Raw genomic sequence first — 15,525 nt, forward strand, 5'->3', positions numbered from 1 at the left:
ACAGTGAACCCTCGTTTATCGCGGTAGATAGGTTCCAGACGCGGCCGCGATAGGTGAAAATCCGCGAAGTAGTGACACCATATTTACCTATTCATTCAACATGTATATTCAGACTTTTAAAACCTTCCCTTGTACGTAGTACTGTTAACAAACTACCCTTTAATGTACAGAACACTTGATGCATGTACTACAGTACCCTAAACTAAAACAGGCACAAATATTAAAGGCGATTTTATATTAATGGTTTCCTAAACACGCTAAAAAGCACGATAAAAAATGGCAACCAATGTTTTATTTACATTTATCTCTGATCATAATGAAGAAACAAACTGGAGGTAGAGCTTTGCTTATTACCCAGACATATTTCCCATACTTTTCCCTTAGAACTACATCACATCTTCCTACTTTAGATATATATATATATATATATATATATATATATATATATATATATATATATATATATATATATATATATGTGTGTGTGTGTGTATATGTATATATATATATTTATATGTATACACATACATACCTACATATATACATATATACATAAATACATGCATACATATAAACATATATATATATATATATATATATATATATATATATATATATATATATATATATATATATATATATATATATATATATATTACTGTATATATATGGGTTATGGAAAAAATCCGCGATGGTCGAACCGCGAAGTAGCGAGGGTTCACTGTATATATATATATATATATATATATATATATATATATATATATATATATATATATATATATATATATATATATATATATATAGTGTATATACAGTATGTATATATATATATATATATATATATATATATATATATATATATATATATATATATATATATATATATATATATATATATATAATAAACTATATAAATTTCCAAAACAACATAACAAAAGGAAGAGAATTAAGATAGTAGAGTGTGTCTGAATTTGCCCTTAAGCTAGAGATCTTAGCCAAAGACAGTGGAAGACCATGGCACAGATGCTATAGTTATGGTAAATGTAAAAAAATCAGGATCTAAAATCAAGTACCAAAGCTCGAAGCTAATGCAATGAAGCATGTGTGAATAAAGTGATGGCTTCAGTAATATAGACTATTAGGGCTGCTGTTTAACTAAAATATTGTAAGATTTGAGTAAGCAAGTAACTCCTCCCTTATTAGGAGATTTCAATCATTCCATAAACCAAAACTAGTACTAATCTTGAATGAAATGCTTTTTCTCGTGCTTTCAAAGCACTGTGTTCTTGTACTGTATGAACTTGGAATTTTCACATTGAAATTGACATACTGTATATATACTGTAAATACCTTTGGTCCCTGTGGTTGAGTTCGGGCAGTTGCAGGAGATCCTGGGGGAGTAGGACGTGGAGGTGGTGGTCTAGATGGAGTAGGGCGTGGAGGTGGAGGTCTTGTTGGTTGAGCTGGGGCACGATGCTGTTCTACAACTTCACTATCAACTCCATCTTCATCATGTCCTGATTCTGACTGGTACAACTTCTCAAGAGCACCTTCAGTAAGGAAACATCTCAGCATTACAGAAAGAGCAAAACAATATCCGTAACAAACATAAGACAAATCAAGTTGAGAAATTGTTCACCTTTTGTACTTAAAAGTTAAAAGTTGAGATCCTGAATAGACACCTTTTTCTAAGATGATTAGCAATTATAATAATTTAGATTCAAGATAATTAAAGTACCAATTCAAAGATAAGCTCAAAGTTGTGTAACCATGACCAAAATTCTTTTTCAACTCGTATGGAATGATTTACACCTTTTTAAAATTAGAATGTTAAGAAGAAATTATACATATTACAGTATTCCCTTATAATATATATCATAGTTTACTGATGATAATAGGGATCACTTTAAAAGAATAAAAATAAGAAACGGTAACATGTTTGCAAACTAAAATCTATCATTTCATTACTAACCTTTGAATACAAAATGCTATTACCTAGCAGCGGCACTTGATAATCTTTGACCTCCCATGTACCGAAAGGCAAGTGGAAAAAAAGAAGTTTCTGGAAAAACAAGTGACTACAAAGATTCATATTTAAGAAGTCATGACCACTATCACAATGTATAATCTTTCAGAAAAGTGGGGAGAAACTTATTTCTGTACAAGGGTAAATAAAGAAATGATAGATTTGTGCTTAAAAATAATGTTTATTTCCATGAATCTCATCTTTGAATGGAAAATCCTGATTAACACACTTCCAGGTGGAGGGACAGAGATCCACAAACACACATTAAAGAAATAAAGATAAGGACCTTGCAATTACCTCCACTTATCTGTTGAATGTGTCAATACCTCAACTTCAACAATCCTTTCTTTTTCTTATGAATTTATAAATAGTCATCTATTGCATGTATGTCAATGACACATTTCAACAATACTCTCTCATTTAAAAAAAAAAAAATTAATGAGTTATACAATGTGAAAACAAACAAACCTTACTTGGATGTTGATAAAATAGAAACAATGGATTTTCCTCAAAATTTGTGATCCTTTCATTATAACATACTTGAATAGATGAAAAGCTTAATACTGTAATGCTGTACCTCTGTTCATGGGTTTAATTCCTTCTGATTGCGAGCTCACAAGCTAAAATGCTCATAAACAAAAACAATTTTTTCCCACCAGAAATAAAGGAAACTCCCTTGAGGTGTTCCACACACCCATAAATACACAGTAATTTTTAAATGTTTGTAATTGAATTTGGTGAACAATTTACAACCACTAACATCGGAAATTAATACAAATTAAGAATTCACAATAAAAATAGAAATATTGAAACATTTACTTTCCTTTGAGGAGTGTTGGACTGATATGATGGGAGACGAGAGAAGGAGGATCGGGTTAGTACTGCTTGGAGGGGAAATCTTCATGAGAAGTTCTGGTAAATTATTGGGAGTTCTCTCTCTTGAACAAAGTTCACTATCTCTAACTAAATCACTTAATTTATGCTTTTTGGACACTATTTTTTTACGCTCTTATGTTCTATTTTAACAAAGAAGCTATCCAAAAATGACTGCTTTTGCATCTTGTTTTTGTGTAGTAAAATATAACATTGCATTATCTCTCCCTGCTGAAGCCTTATCTGGGTGATGTGTTTCTACAAAATGTTAGTTTGCTGCTTCTGAAGCAATTCCACTAGCTCCTTGGTCATCAGCTGCTCGCTGTGTGTCAAAAAATTTGTTGTTAGTCTTCGTTCACCAACAACTCCATTGTCTTGCCCAAGGACAGAATTTCTTTGTCAACTGCCTCCTTGATTGGTTTGGTTTGAATCCTTCAAAATTGCACTCAGGAAGGCATACAGGTCACTGTTTCCTCCAAGCAAAACTGGGGGTTTTGTTTGTAACCCCTCCCCAGGCTTTGTTAATCACTTCGAAGCACCTTACAAGTGGAAATGTTCTTTCTAAACATCTAGGAAGGTAAGGTTGGTCCATTCAGTGACCTCAATTCATTGCCGGAAAATTAGTTTTGTGTACAGCTTCATAAAATTCAAGATCATCTGCTAATCCATCTGTTGGAGCATTGGAGTGGTGTTGGGTAGCATGAACTTTATTCTAATGAATTCAAACTCCTCCATTAGGTCGTCTTAAAGGCTAGAGCATGGGCAGGAGCATTATCCATAAATAACAAAGCTTGATGAGGTAATTTCTTACCTCGGGACCAAAAACCTAACTGACCCATCTCCCAAACAAAATACGTCACCTAAGAATTGTTGTTTGACCTCCACATCACATTCAGTTGCTCCTTCTGTACCTTGTGCTTTTTTAAGGCTCGTGGATTCTCCGTGTATTACACCAGGAAAGGTATTTTGCAATCCTCACTGGCATTGACACAGAACAGCAGTGTTACATGGTCTTTTATGGGCTTGTCTGGGAATTTCCTTTTCTTCTGCTGTGGTGAAGGTCCTCCTGGCCATCTTCTTCCAAAAAAGACCGGTCTTGTCAAAATGAAACACTTGCTATGACATGTATGACTCATAATCCACTAACTTTTTGAATTTTGCTACAAACGCATCTGCTGCTTTGAGATCGGAGCTCAATACCTCACTGTGTCACACAGCACTATTGATGACAGTTCTTCTATTGAAATTTTCAAAACAGCCCCAGCTTTCCTTGAATGGTTCTTTTTCTTTTTCTGATGACATACCTGGCTACTTTTTAACCCTTTTACCCCCAAAGGACGTACTGGTACGTTTCACAAAACCAATCCCTTTACCCCCATGGATGTACCGGTACGTCCTTGCAAAAAAATGCTATAAAAATTATTTTTTTCATATTTTTGACAATTTATTGAGAAAATTCAGACATTTTCCAAGAGAATGAGACCAACCTGACCTCTCTATGACAAAAATTAAGGCTGTTAGAGCAATTTAAAAAAAATATACTGCAAAATGTGCTGGGAAAAAAATAACCCCTTGGGGGTTAAGGGTTGGAAATTTCCAAAGAGCCTGGGGGTAAAAGGGTTAATAAGGTCAGCATAAAATACCATTTTTTTTTTCACAAATACAGTCGGTTCTCCATCATTGTGAGGTTTAGGTAACAGACAGATTGAAAATCTGCATAATATTTTGGGTCAATGAACTCTAGCTCAGCCAACCAGCTAAACACTACTTACTAGTGGTTGCTTAACACCACAAATGTCTAAGGCGACTGCACATTGTTTTCATGCAGTCCACTAATTGTAAAGTAGGTTTTATTACAGTAATTGTACTATACACTCATATTTTTACACCCTTCCTTTAATAAACTCATAAATATTCTATAACACTAAATAAAATACTAAATTTCATTCTATTCTCTTCATAATCCTAGATCCTTAATTTAGCTATTCAATTTTATTATAAAGTTTTGTTATATATAATTTAATTATGATTAATTTTTACTTTAAAATAATTTCCTTATACCTTCTCATTATATAAAATTTTATTTTCTTCCCTTGCATTGTTTTTATTTAATTATTTTCAGCTCATTACTACCCTTTAATAATATTTGATTCTTTACTGCATAAAAAATTACAAGAATTTTAGTTCAAATACTTACCGTATTTAAAAAATATTTATGATCATTATTATTATTATTATTATTATTATTATTATTATTATTATTATTATTAGCTAAGCTACAACCCTAGTTGGAAAAGCAAGATGCTATAAGCCCAAGGGCTCCAACAGGGAAAAATAGCCCAGTGAGGAAAGGAAATAAAGAAATAAATAAACAATATAAGTAGTAATGAACAATTGAAATAAAATAAAACATTAACTTCAAAACAGATATTTCATATATAAACTATAAAAAGATTTATGTCAGGCTGTTCAACATAAAAACATTTGCAGCAAGATTGAACTTTTGAAGTTCCACTGATTCAACTACCCGATTAGGAAGATCATTCCACAACTTGGTCACAGCTGAAGTAAAACTTCTAGAATACTGTGTAGTATTGAGCCTCATGATGGAGAAGGCATGACTATTAGAATTACCTGCATGCCTAGTATTACGAACAGGATGGAACTGTCGGGGAAGATCTGAATGTAAAGGATGGTCAGAATTATAAAAAATCTTATGCAACATGCATAATGAACTAATTGAAAGATGGTGCAAGAGATTAATATCAGGATCAGGAATAAGAAGTTTTAAGGAATGTAAGTTCCTGTCAAACAAGTTACGATGAGAATCAGCAGCTGAAAACCAAGCAGGAGAACAATACCAAAAACAAGGTAGAATGAAAGAATTAAAACACTTCTTCAGAATAGATTGATCACCGAAAATCTTAAAAGACTTTCTCAATAAACCAGTTTTTTTCTAAAATTTTAAGTCATACAAAGATAAAGAATCATTATCAATGCTGAGATCTACATTCTGTAAAATAAGAAATTTGGAGATAATTTGTATTTCTCATAGCATACAAATCTGGAGCTATTTAAAGGGGTTATTACTTTTTGGCAACGCTGAAAACTAGCTAAGACAATTTTAGTGAGGGATAACTAACCCATTCCGTTAGTTAGCGGGTGGGTGGTGGGGATTTAGACCTGCTACCCCACTTACTCACACCCGTTGGCTGAGTAACCACTTTTGCTTTCTGGCAGGACTTTCAGGGGGACAGGGTGGTGGGCCAATTTGTATAAATAGCCCCAGGTTTGTATGCTAGGAAAAATACAAATTATCTCCAAATTTGTTATCTGTTCCGATGCAAATACAAACCCTTTGCTATTTATAGGGTGACATATTCTTAGAAGGGAGGAAGTCCTACCAACTGGCCTTGGCTATGACCCAATTTACCTCTTATTTTATCTATGATCAAATTAGTAAGAACCCTACCTTCTCTCAAAAAAAATGTTGTAACAAGGTAACGCACTGAAAGCGGCCTGCAGAAGCTTGTGTGAAAGAGACTAGTGGCTTATCTTTACATAGGAACACAAGTACATGCATAGAGTTCTAAGACTTACCCAATACCCTCCCTCAAGAGGTATTGGGGACGTAACAAATGGATGCACAGGGGAAATGAGTCTTACCTGCAGAGAGGTGAGCTCAGCAATGCTGTGGTCTTGTGGTGCTGCGCCCCCCCCCCCCCCCCCAGGGGTGAACGGAAGGAAGAAGTCACACATTCTTTCTCATTCATCCCAGATTAACCTGAGTAAAAGCCCTCAACCCTCTGCTACCTGTCCATCAAGGAGCTTGAGGCATTTAGACCACTTGTTGTGCAGCCACCACAGGACCGATGGAAAAGGTCTCCATCTTCCTGAGGGTTACATCTTGCAGGTAGTAGGCAGTGAAGGTCGTCTGACACTTCCACATGCCCGCTTGCAGTACCTGTGCCACCGAAAAGTTCTTCTTGAATGCCAGGGACGTTGCAATGACATTGACGTCGTGAGCTCTGGGTTGATTGGACAGGGGAGGGTCCGGATTGGGAGCATTCTTAATAACTTTCATGATCCACGAGGAAATTATATTTCTCGTGACGTTTCCTGTGCTCACAAAAAGCGCTTGCACATGGGGGCGAGCTGCTGCTGTTTTTTTTTTTAAGTACAGTAACACCTAAAACTCCTTACTGGACATAATAACAGTTGGTCTGGATCTTCGGTTACAAAACGAAGACTCTCTATCCGAAATGAGCTGAACCTGGAGTCCATCACACCCGGATTTTTAGTCTCGGCAACGAACTCAGGGACGAAGCTGACGATTGCTTCTGGGAGCGGACCTCTGTCCCGTCCTGACACATTACATTGAATAATGCTCGAAGCCATGGGGGGTCGTGGGCCCCCGAAGAACTGAGGGGGAGGTCCTTAGGAAAATATAGATCCTTGGGTTTAGAACCTTGGCAGGTTTCTTAACCCTCTTGCCTATAGAAGGCTTCCTAGCAGGCAAGATCGGCACAGGCCTACCCTTAGGGATAGGGTCTGGGCATTGTCGCGTGAGCAACTGACATCTCTGAGGCAATGGAAGCCTTTGGGACTGGAGAGAATGATGGGCGTCTCTCCTTCGGGAGGGGTGACCTGCCACCAAAAACAAAGATGGTACTTCGGAGCAACTGACATCTCTGAGGCAATGGAAGCCTTTGAGACTGGAGAGAATGATGGGCGTCTCTCCTTCGGGAGGGGTGACCTGCCACCAAAAACAAAGATGGTACTTCGCCGAGGCGACGTGGGTTTCGGGAAGATAGCGTTGCTCGACGCTATTCTGTCGCGTGACTCTGTTCTGTTGTGTGACATTGTTCTGCTGTGTGACACTGTTCAGTTGTGTGACACTGTTCTGTCGCGTGACGCTGTTCTGTCCCATGATATAGCACGAGACTGAGCTGGGTCAAGAGGTGGAAAGCCAGGAGGGTGAGCAACCGTGGATCGTAAACCCCAGTCGCGAGACCCATAAGAATTCACGCAATGAGGACCTTGCAGAACCTCATCACTAACTCCTGTAAGATGGATAACAGGATGAGAGCTGCAAGAACCTGGGGGTTCAGTGTAGAGTTGATCACGTGAGCCCAAAAGCTCTGCGCGACGAGAGTTCGAAGACTCTCTGTCATGAGTGAAACTCTCGATGACAAGGGTCATAAGAACCGACAGGTTCAGTAAGATCTCATGAATCCCTAGGATTCACACGAGGATGAGAGAACTCCATGCTACGAGAACCCGAAGGTTCAGCGTAAAGTCCGGAACGAGAGCCCACAGGCTCAGCGATACCGGTGTTACGAGACCCCGAAGGTTCAACGTAACTGGAAACCGCAGCTTCCCTGCCACAAGACTCCGAAGGATCAGCGTGACGAGAGGCATGAGAGCCCAAGAGCTAAGCGTAGCCTGGGTTGCCTGACCTAGAAGGGTCAACGCAACGGGAAACCGAGCTTTCCCTGCCATGAGACCCCGAAGAGTCAGCGTGACGAAAGGCATGAGAGCCTGAGGGCTCAGTGTAACATGGGTTGTGAGACCCCGAAGGGTCAGCGCAATGAGAAACCGAGGTTTTCCTGCCAAGAAACCGTGAAGGGTCAGCGTGACGACAGGCACGAGAGCCCAAGGGCTCAGCATGACCAGGGTTATGACATCATGAAGGGTCAGTGTAACAAAAGACTGAGGTCTCCCTGTCCAGAGAACCCGAGGGTCCAGTGTGACTGATGGCACACGAACCCGAAGGCTCAGCGTAACCATCGTTACAAGAGCCCGGAGGGTCAGCGTAACTGGAACCAAAAGTTCAACGTGACGGAGGCCCAGAGGACTCCTAGGGTCGCGAGAACCCAAAAGTTCAACACAACGGAGGCCTGGAAGACTACTGGTGTCATAAGAACCTGCAGGATCAACAAGAGCCCGAAGGCTCACGATCACACCAGCCCAAAGGGAGATCGTCACGAGACCCTGAGGGATCAACGTGAGGAGAACCAGCAGGTTCAAAAAAGACGTTTCCTCACAGCCCAAGGAAGGAACGTCCAGGATGGAGAGGGGTCACAAACCCTTCCACCCTACAATCCTCTGAAGATGAACGCAGAGCAGAGTCCGCCCAAGGGGGAGACTTATTCAGCTCGATAGATACATCATCCACTGGGAAGGTTTGTTCTCCCAAAGGAGAACATCGCTTAAGACAAGGCTCTCCCTCGGCCCCTGGAGGAGAACCGTAAGCGTACGGAGACTGCCGATATCCTGAGGCGGTCTTCTCTCGCGAACGAGAGACTTGTTCCCCCGAAGGAGAAACCTGCCTCAGAGAAAGCTCTGCCACCGCCCCTGGTGGGATCAGCAAACTCTTCAGCGTCGGATACAGAAGGAGAGCCTTACTGACGGGCAGCAGCGGCTGCGCCCAAACAAGGAGGATTAACCTCTTCGAAGGAAGAAGATGACCGCCTTCCCTCCGCTCCCAACTGAAGGAGCTGAAAGAGAGCTTCCTTCAAAGGGGGACCATCGACTCCCATCGATGGCTAAAAGGATGCAAGATCCGAGAAAGAGCAGGCGCTCCCTGGGGGAAGGGAAGGAGCCGACTCAACAGGGGAGTCAACACCTTACCCTATCCCACAGGGTTGACCTGGAGTCACAAGCCCTGCGCTGCTGTTCAGCCGTACCCTGGAAGGGCCCGGCAGAGGAGAAGTTTCGGGGAAGAGATTTGGGGGTGGAAGAAGCCGAAGCTCGCGACTTCTTTGATTTCAAGGAAAACCTCAAGGACGAAGAATCGCGCTAGACTTTTTCTTCTTCCTACGCCCAAACCTCTCCCACTGGGAGGTAGGCTACTCCCGACACTCAACACAGGTGTCATCCCGTGAATACCGATGGCCCAGGCAAGCCGGGCACAGGAGGTGAGGGTCCGTCTCAACGGACGACATAAAGGTACAGCAGGAGCGGCCTTCGGGACCAGGACATGTCCACATACCAGGACAGCAAGCGCACACACACCAGTAAAAAAAAAAAAAGGCAAATTAATAGTCAAAGCAAGTTTTAAGTTACGGGAGAGCTGAAGCAAAAAGTCGTTACTCAGCCGAAGGGTGTGAGTAAGAGGGGTAGCCAATCTACCCCAACCCCCACCCGCTAACTAGCGAATGGGGGTTTAACTCTCACTAAAATTGTCTTGGCTAGTTTTCAGCATTGCCGAAAAGTAATAACCCCTATGAATAGGAAAGGGTTTGTATCTGCGTCGGAACAAACATATAATATGGCATCTTCCATTTTCCCTTTTTTTTCTGTTTGGTTTACATTTCTGTTATTCCTTATAGCCCTTCTTTATGCATATTATCCTTATTTCCTTATTTTATAATTTCCCATATTTCATGTGGTAATTCTATTTATTGCAATTTGTTTGTATATAGGAAATCTACTGCATAAAACATGGATATTTTTTTCTGTATCTCAAGAGCAGAAGTATTTCACACACTACTGTGGAACACCTGGCCCAGCTATTCTATTTTTAGTGACGATGCCTACAAGCTTACACCGATTTTTTTATTTTATTTTTCCTCCATCTCTCTTACCTTATTCGTTAAAAAAAAAATGAGCTTTTTATAAAGAAAACCCTTTAAACATAGCATAGCCCGAGAACATGAATAGTGTTCAACTCTATTTTTCATTCCTTTTCAATTTGTAAAAGATACATCAAGCTTAGAAGCCGTGGTCACGAAACTGGTTGTAAGGGGAAATTTCATTTCCTGCTTGACTGTGGTACTTTATACTAAAAAGTATAAGCTAAATTTTAGTATAATTGAACAATTTTCATATCATGTGATGGCAATTTGAAATCCTTTCTTTGAAAAAAAAGTGTAAATTTTTTTGTTAACCTTAATAAATAAAGAAGTTGCCAATATTGTGAATTCTATATAGCTTCTATTTTCATTATTTTCCTTCCTCGACATAACAATTCTTCTAAAAGGATATTATTCAAGCATGCAATAATTAAATAACAACAATCTAAAAATATATGAGAGAGAGAGAGAGAGAGAGAGAGAGAGAGAGAGAGAGAGAGAGAGAGACTTGAATTCTACTGTAAATATCTCCTCCTTCTACGGCTATTGACGCAAGGGACCCCTGTTAATACAACAGCAATATACAGTACACAGTACAATAGATGTGAAAGGAAAAGAGAAGAGAGCGAGGAAATGAATAAAGTATTATATGGCAATTCTAATCAAGTTGATGCCGGAAAGGTCTTTGAAGAATCTGAATAGCTACGATGAAATCCATAACAACAAAGTTCTGGCTTTAATGTTGTCGGTAATCGTATATCCTGCTAAAGGGTTTTCATTGATCCAGGTATGTAGTAACTTTTCAATGTAATGAACAACACAGTTGTCGTTTAGTCAATGTCAGCACCTCTTACATTTTTGTTTTATTTCTTTTTTTTCTTGAAAATGATACAAATTGTTGATGTACTACGATTGTATATTTTTGATAGGTCTACCACATGTGTACCTTACTAATACTTCTTGATAGTTCATTTCTTTCTTGCTACTGTCTTTCTTAATCACCTTGAGGGCCATTGTCACGATACTGTACTCTTAACTTGACAGTGAACAATAATGATTATAACGTAAGAAGAACCCTTCTAAATACACTCACAAAAAATTATATACAATGCTGCTACGGGTGCTGCTCAAAGAGTGGATGAGTTCAGATCTGAGCAAAGGGGATGTTACTAGCTAAGACAAAACAAAACGAAATGACATATATAACAGAACTTTAACAACAAAATTTGTCATTTCTATACTAACCCAATCTTCATATTGCTTCTTTGCCAGAAGCTTGGTTTATTGATGTTTACCCACAAAATTTATTAACAACTTTCCCATTTTCTTTCCTTTCAAAATTTTTAAGGCCATAGTAAAGTAATGAAACAATCTAACAGTTAATGGAAAGTAGCACCAGCGGTTTCAAATCAAGTTTTAAGTTGAAAGCATTCCCTATTCATTGATATCACAAGTCAGAAAGGAGGAGGGTGGGCATATATATGTAACTCATGTGAGTATAAAATAAAAAACAATTATTAAAATTCGGTTGCCATACTGTACTGGGGAACGATCCAAAAGAGCTAGGTCCAAAAGAGCTAGGCCCAAAAGAGCTAGTACAATTGAGCTAGTGCAACAAAATAGCTAGTTCCATAATAGCTAGTACCAAAATAGCTATTGTGACAAAATAGCTAGTAGTACATTTGAGCTGGTTCAAAAAGAGCTGTTAACCAAAATAGCTTGTTTCGAGAAAATGTAGTGTTGCTAAAAGTAAGTGTGTGTGTGTGTGTATGTTTACATAAAACTTTATCACATATCAATAATTGTTTCAATTAACACACTTCATTATAGAAATAGATAAAAAACAGCAGTCATCGCTAGAAATTAAGTAGAAAAATAACTGAAAATGTTAAAAAACAAATAAAACTTTAACCTTTAATATGGTATGTTATAGCTTATTCCTCGTAAAAATTCTTCAGTAGATATATCAATATTTGTGTGCTTGCTAATCAAGTTTTTCAGTCTATCGTTAATTTCCTTAGTCTTTCTTTTGACAGGTAATTGCTGCCCACTGATATACGCAATTAGATTGCTTCTCTGAAGAGCTTCTTTTTTAATTCCTTGAAAAAAGCGCCATACCGTTGGAAGAGCAGTGTTATACATTCCCTGAATAGCACGATGCCCTCCCTCTAACTTGTTATTTGTCCTTGTTCTGTTGTTTTGTGTTCTTTCCCGGACGTTCCACAATTCAATGGGAAAAAAGGGTATTCTTCTTCCTCTTCTCTGTCGTCTACCGATGTTTGTGTCTTCGAAATAGTCATATAATATTTGCATTTCTTCATCCAATTGCAGACGTTCGAGGTCTTCATTTAGCTCTTCGAATGCATCTGTCACTTCATCTGGATTTAGAAACGCCAAAGCAGCCAGCATCTTGCAATAAAGACGGCAGTTGGCATCAGATATATAGCTATTTGATAATCCCGTGATTTGTATTTTTCTCCATATTGACTGATAGATGAAAGAAACATCCATTTATGTTTGCATCAGGATACATTGTCATGAAAGCATTGATAGCAGACTTCAAAATATAAGGTTACGTATTCAGGGACACAGTCTGGGCGTTTGTCTTTCAAAATCTGAAATACTCGTTCATACGTTGACTGGGCTTTATCAGGCATCATAACATAAACACAGGGAAAAAGAAAGTTTTCTCTAACAACATGGATCGTATATAATTGATAAAATATTCTAGGAACGACTTTGAAAGTACCATCACACATCCATATTTTTGAATTAGCAAGTTGATCGAGCATATGCTGGCTTGCAAATATGATTATTCGTTTTGAATCGCTTGTTACATCACTCAGTAAGAAGGGTTCTTTATTTCTGTTTATAGTAAAAGTTTTAAATTCTTCTGGAATTATCAATTCGTTAATTGATAAAGGTTCAGGAAAATGGCATTCAACCTTACGTCTACATTAGCCATTGCTTCATCATCCAGCTCTTGTACTACAGCAGCAATAACTCTCCGTGGTGGTGCGCTACAATTTGAAGCTTTCTCATTCATTTTCCCTAAAGCAATTCTAACACTTTGCCTCTCGGGATCTGGGGCATGATTATGTTCTTGTCCAATTTTTACTTCACACTTTTCTTGGTAGTTCGGCGCAGTTTTCAATGTTCCTCTACAATCCTTCATTACACATCTCCAGTTCTGGCTGGGTTTGTTCATTGTATTTTTCCGATACAAATATCCATCATAGCTAAGTAAATCTTTTCCTTTCTGGGACTTTATAACTTCCATGATGAAGGGTGGAAAACTACTAACTTTTTTCTCCATAGATAAGAAAAAGATTAAGAGAGAAAATGAAGTAGAAATAACACTCCATTTTCTTGAAACTAGTTATTTTGGTTAACAGCTCTTTTTGTACCCGCTCAAATGTATAACTAGCTATTTTGCCCCATTAGCGATTTTGGTGCTAGCTATTATGGAACTAGCCATTTTGTCGCACTAGCTCAATTGTATTAGCTCTTTTGGGCCTAGCTCTTTTGGACCTAGCTATATGATGTTAATACTATACTAGAGGGGCAGAGCTATTAAAAGGAAAAAAAAATACTCATTTTTATGGTACCCATCAACATAAAACTATTTTTGAGAGAGAAGCTATATGAATGCCAGATGAGTAGAAATAGCTAATTCTATTCTAAAATGTATCTTTACCTCCCTTGAAAGTAGAGAGCTGCTAAGAGGAATTATCATTAACCAGTACTAAATACATATCAATACATTCTTTCTATTATTTTCATTAGGTCTTTTTATAAAATCATAAACACTTAGAGAAATCTTATGCATACTACCATATGGAAGATTTATTGGAAATTTGCATGGTGCTGAGAATATTTTTATTACTTTTTCAGATATTCATTACTTGAGAAATTTCTGCATTATGCAATCTCCAATGAATAGCTCTATCTACAGGAGAGTAATCCCTCGGCTATCACGGGTGCTGCACCCCACCCTCAGCCCCAATAGCTGAAAATCCGTTTAGTATAAACAGAAATTTATACTATATTTTTTTCTCAATATTCTTATATTTCATATGCATCATCACCTTTATAAATCTAAGCCTTTATAAGCAAAAAAAGGTCTATTTAAAAAAAGTAATGGAAGTATGATAAGTACAAAACTTATTTGTCCTCAGATATCTACGATATAAAGAGGAATCCATGATAAGATTAACTTATAATAATACTTTCAAGTCCACAACGAACAGATGGAGCGATAAGTGAACCACAATATGGTGAGAGATTACTGTATATGACTTCTTAGTATCTTCTTTCTAAATCAAGAGTGCAATTATTAAACTTTAAAATTAAACCAAACTAAAAACTTCATCATGAAAAATTAATTAACAACAAGTGATTACAAAAATTATCTTTAGCCCTTAGGAGACTGACTGTATATTTCACATCAATAATAAGCTCCATACAGTACTGTACTATATACTGAAAAGACAGAAACAGTTGATGAAACAAGAATCTATATTTTTTTTTATATAAATTGCACACGTTTTAAAATAAAATCAGTTTTGGTATACAATGCTCACCAATTGTATATGATATTCCACTGATTAATCTGTAACCATTTGATACATTTTAGAAAATCATTGCTAAGTTTCCAGAATACCTTTTCTATATGCAAATGTTTAATATGTTACTTATTATATATAAACTTTAAAAACATATATAAAAAATACCAGGCAGACTGAGTCCATATGCTTTCATAGCTATATAAAGGGAGTGACTACCTCCAGACAGTACTGTCTCTCATACCAAAGTAAATTTCCAATAAGTATATCAAATCTTGCTATCATAAATAAAATGTAATTTTCTGCCATGTGGTTCATGAGTCTGCAGACATGTTAAAACACACTTATCACTGACCAATGTCGGGAGGGGGGTGAAATGCTAGAACGTATATGATTTTCATTGCCTAAGGGTTAAGCCCCTAAGTATTGAGCCAGAAAAGTTATTTTCCATCTGGACCAGCAAAGGAATCTAAATGGATTA

General features: G+C 37.7%; 1 protein-coding gene across 1 annotated transcript in view; it reads right to left on the reverse strand.

The window, feature by feature from the left end:
* Synj (synaptojanin) overlaps positions 1-15,525 on the reverse strand; it is a 392,031-nt gene that overhangs the window by 33,335 nt on the left and 343,171 nt on the right. Inside the window, exon 20 of the mRNA XM_068387313.1 lies at positions 1,354-1,553. Coding sequence (XP_068243414.1) covers positions 1,354-1,553 — 200 coding nt within the window. The remainder of the gene's footprint in view (positions 1-1,353; positions 1,554-15,525) is intronic.

The sequence above is a fragment of the Palaemon carinicauda genome, chromosome 1, assembly GCF_036898095.1.
Source record: "Palaemon carinicauda isolate YSFRI2023 chromosome 1, ASM3689809v2, whole genome shotgun sequence".
Taxonomy (NCBI): Eukaryota; Metazoa; Arthropoda; class Malacostraca; order Decapoda; family Palaemonidae; genus Palaemon; species Palaemon carinicauda.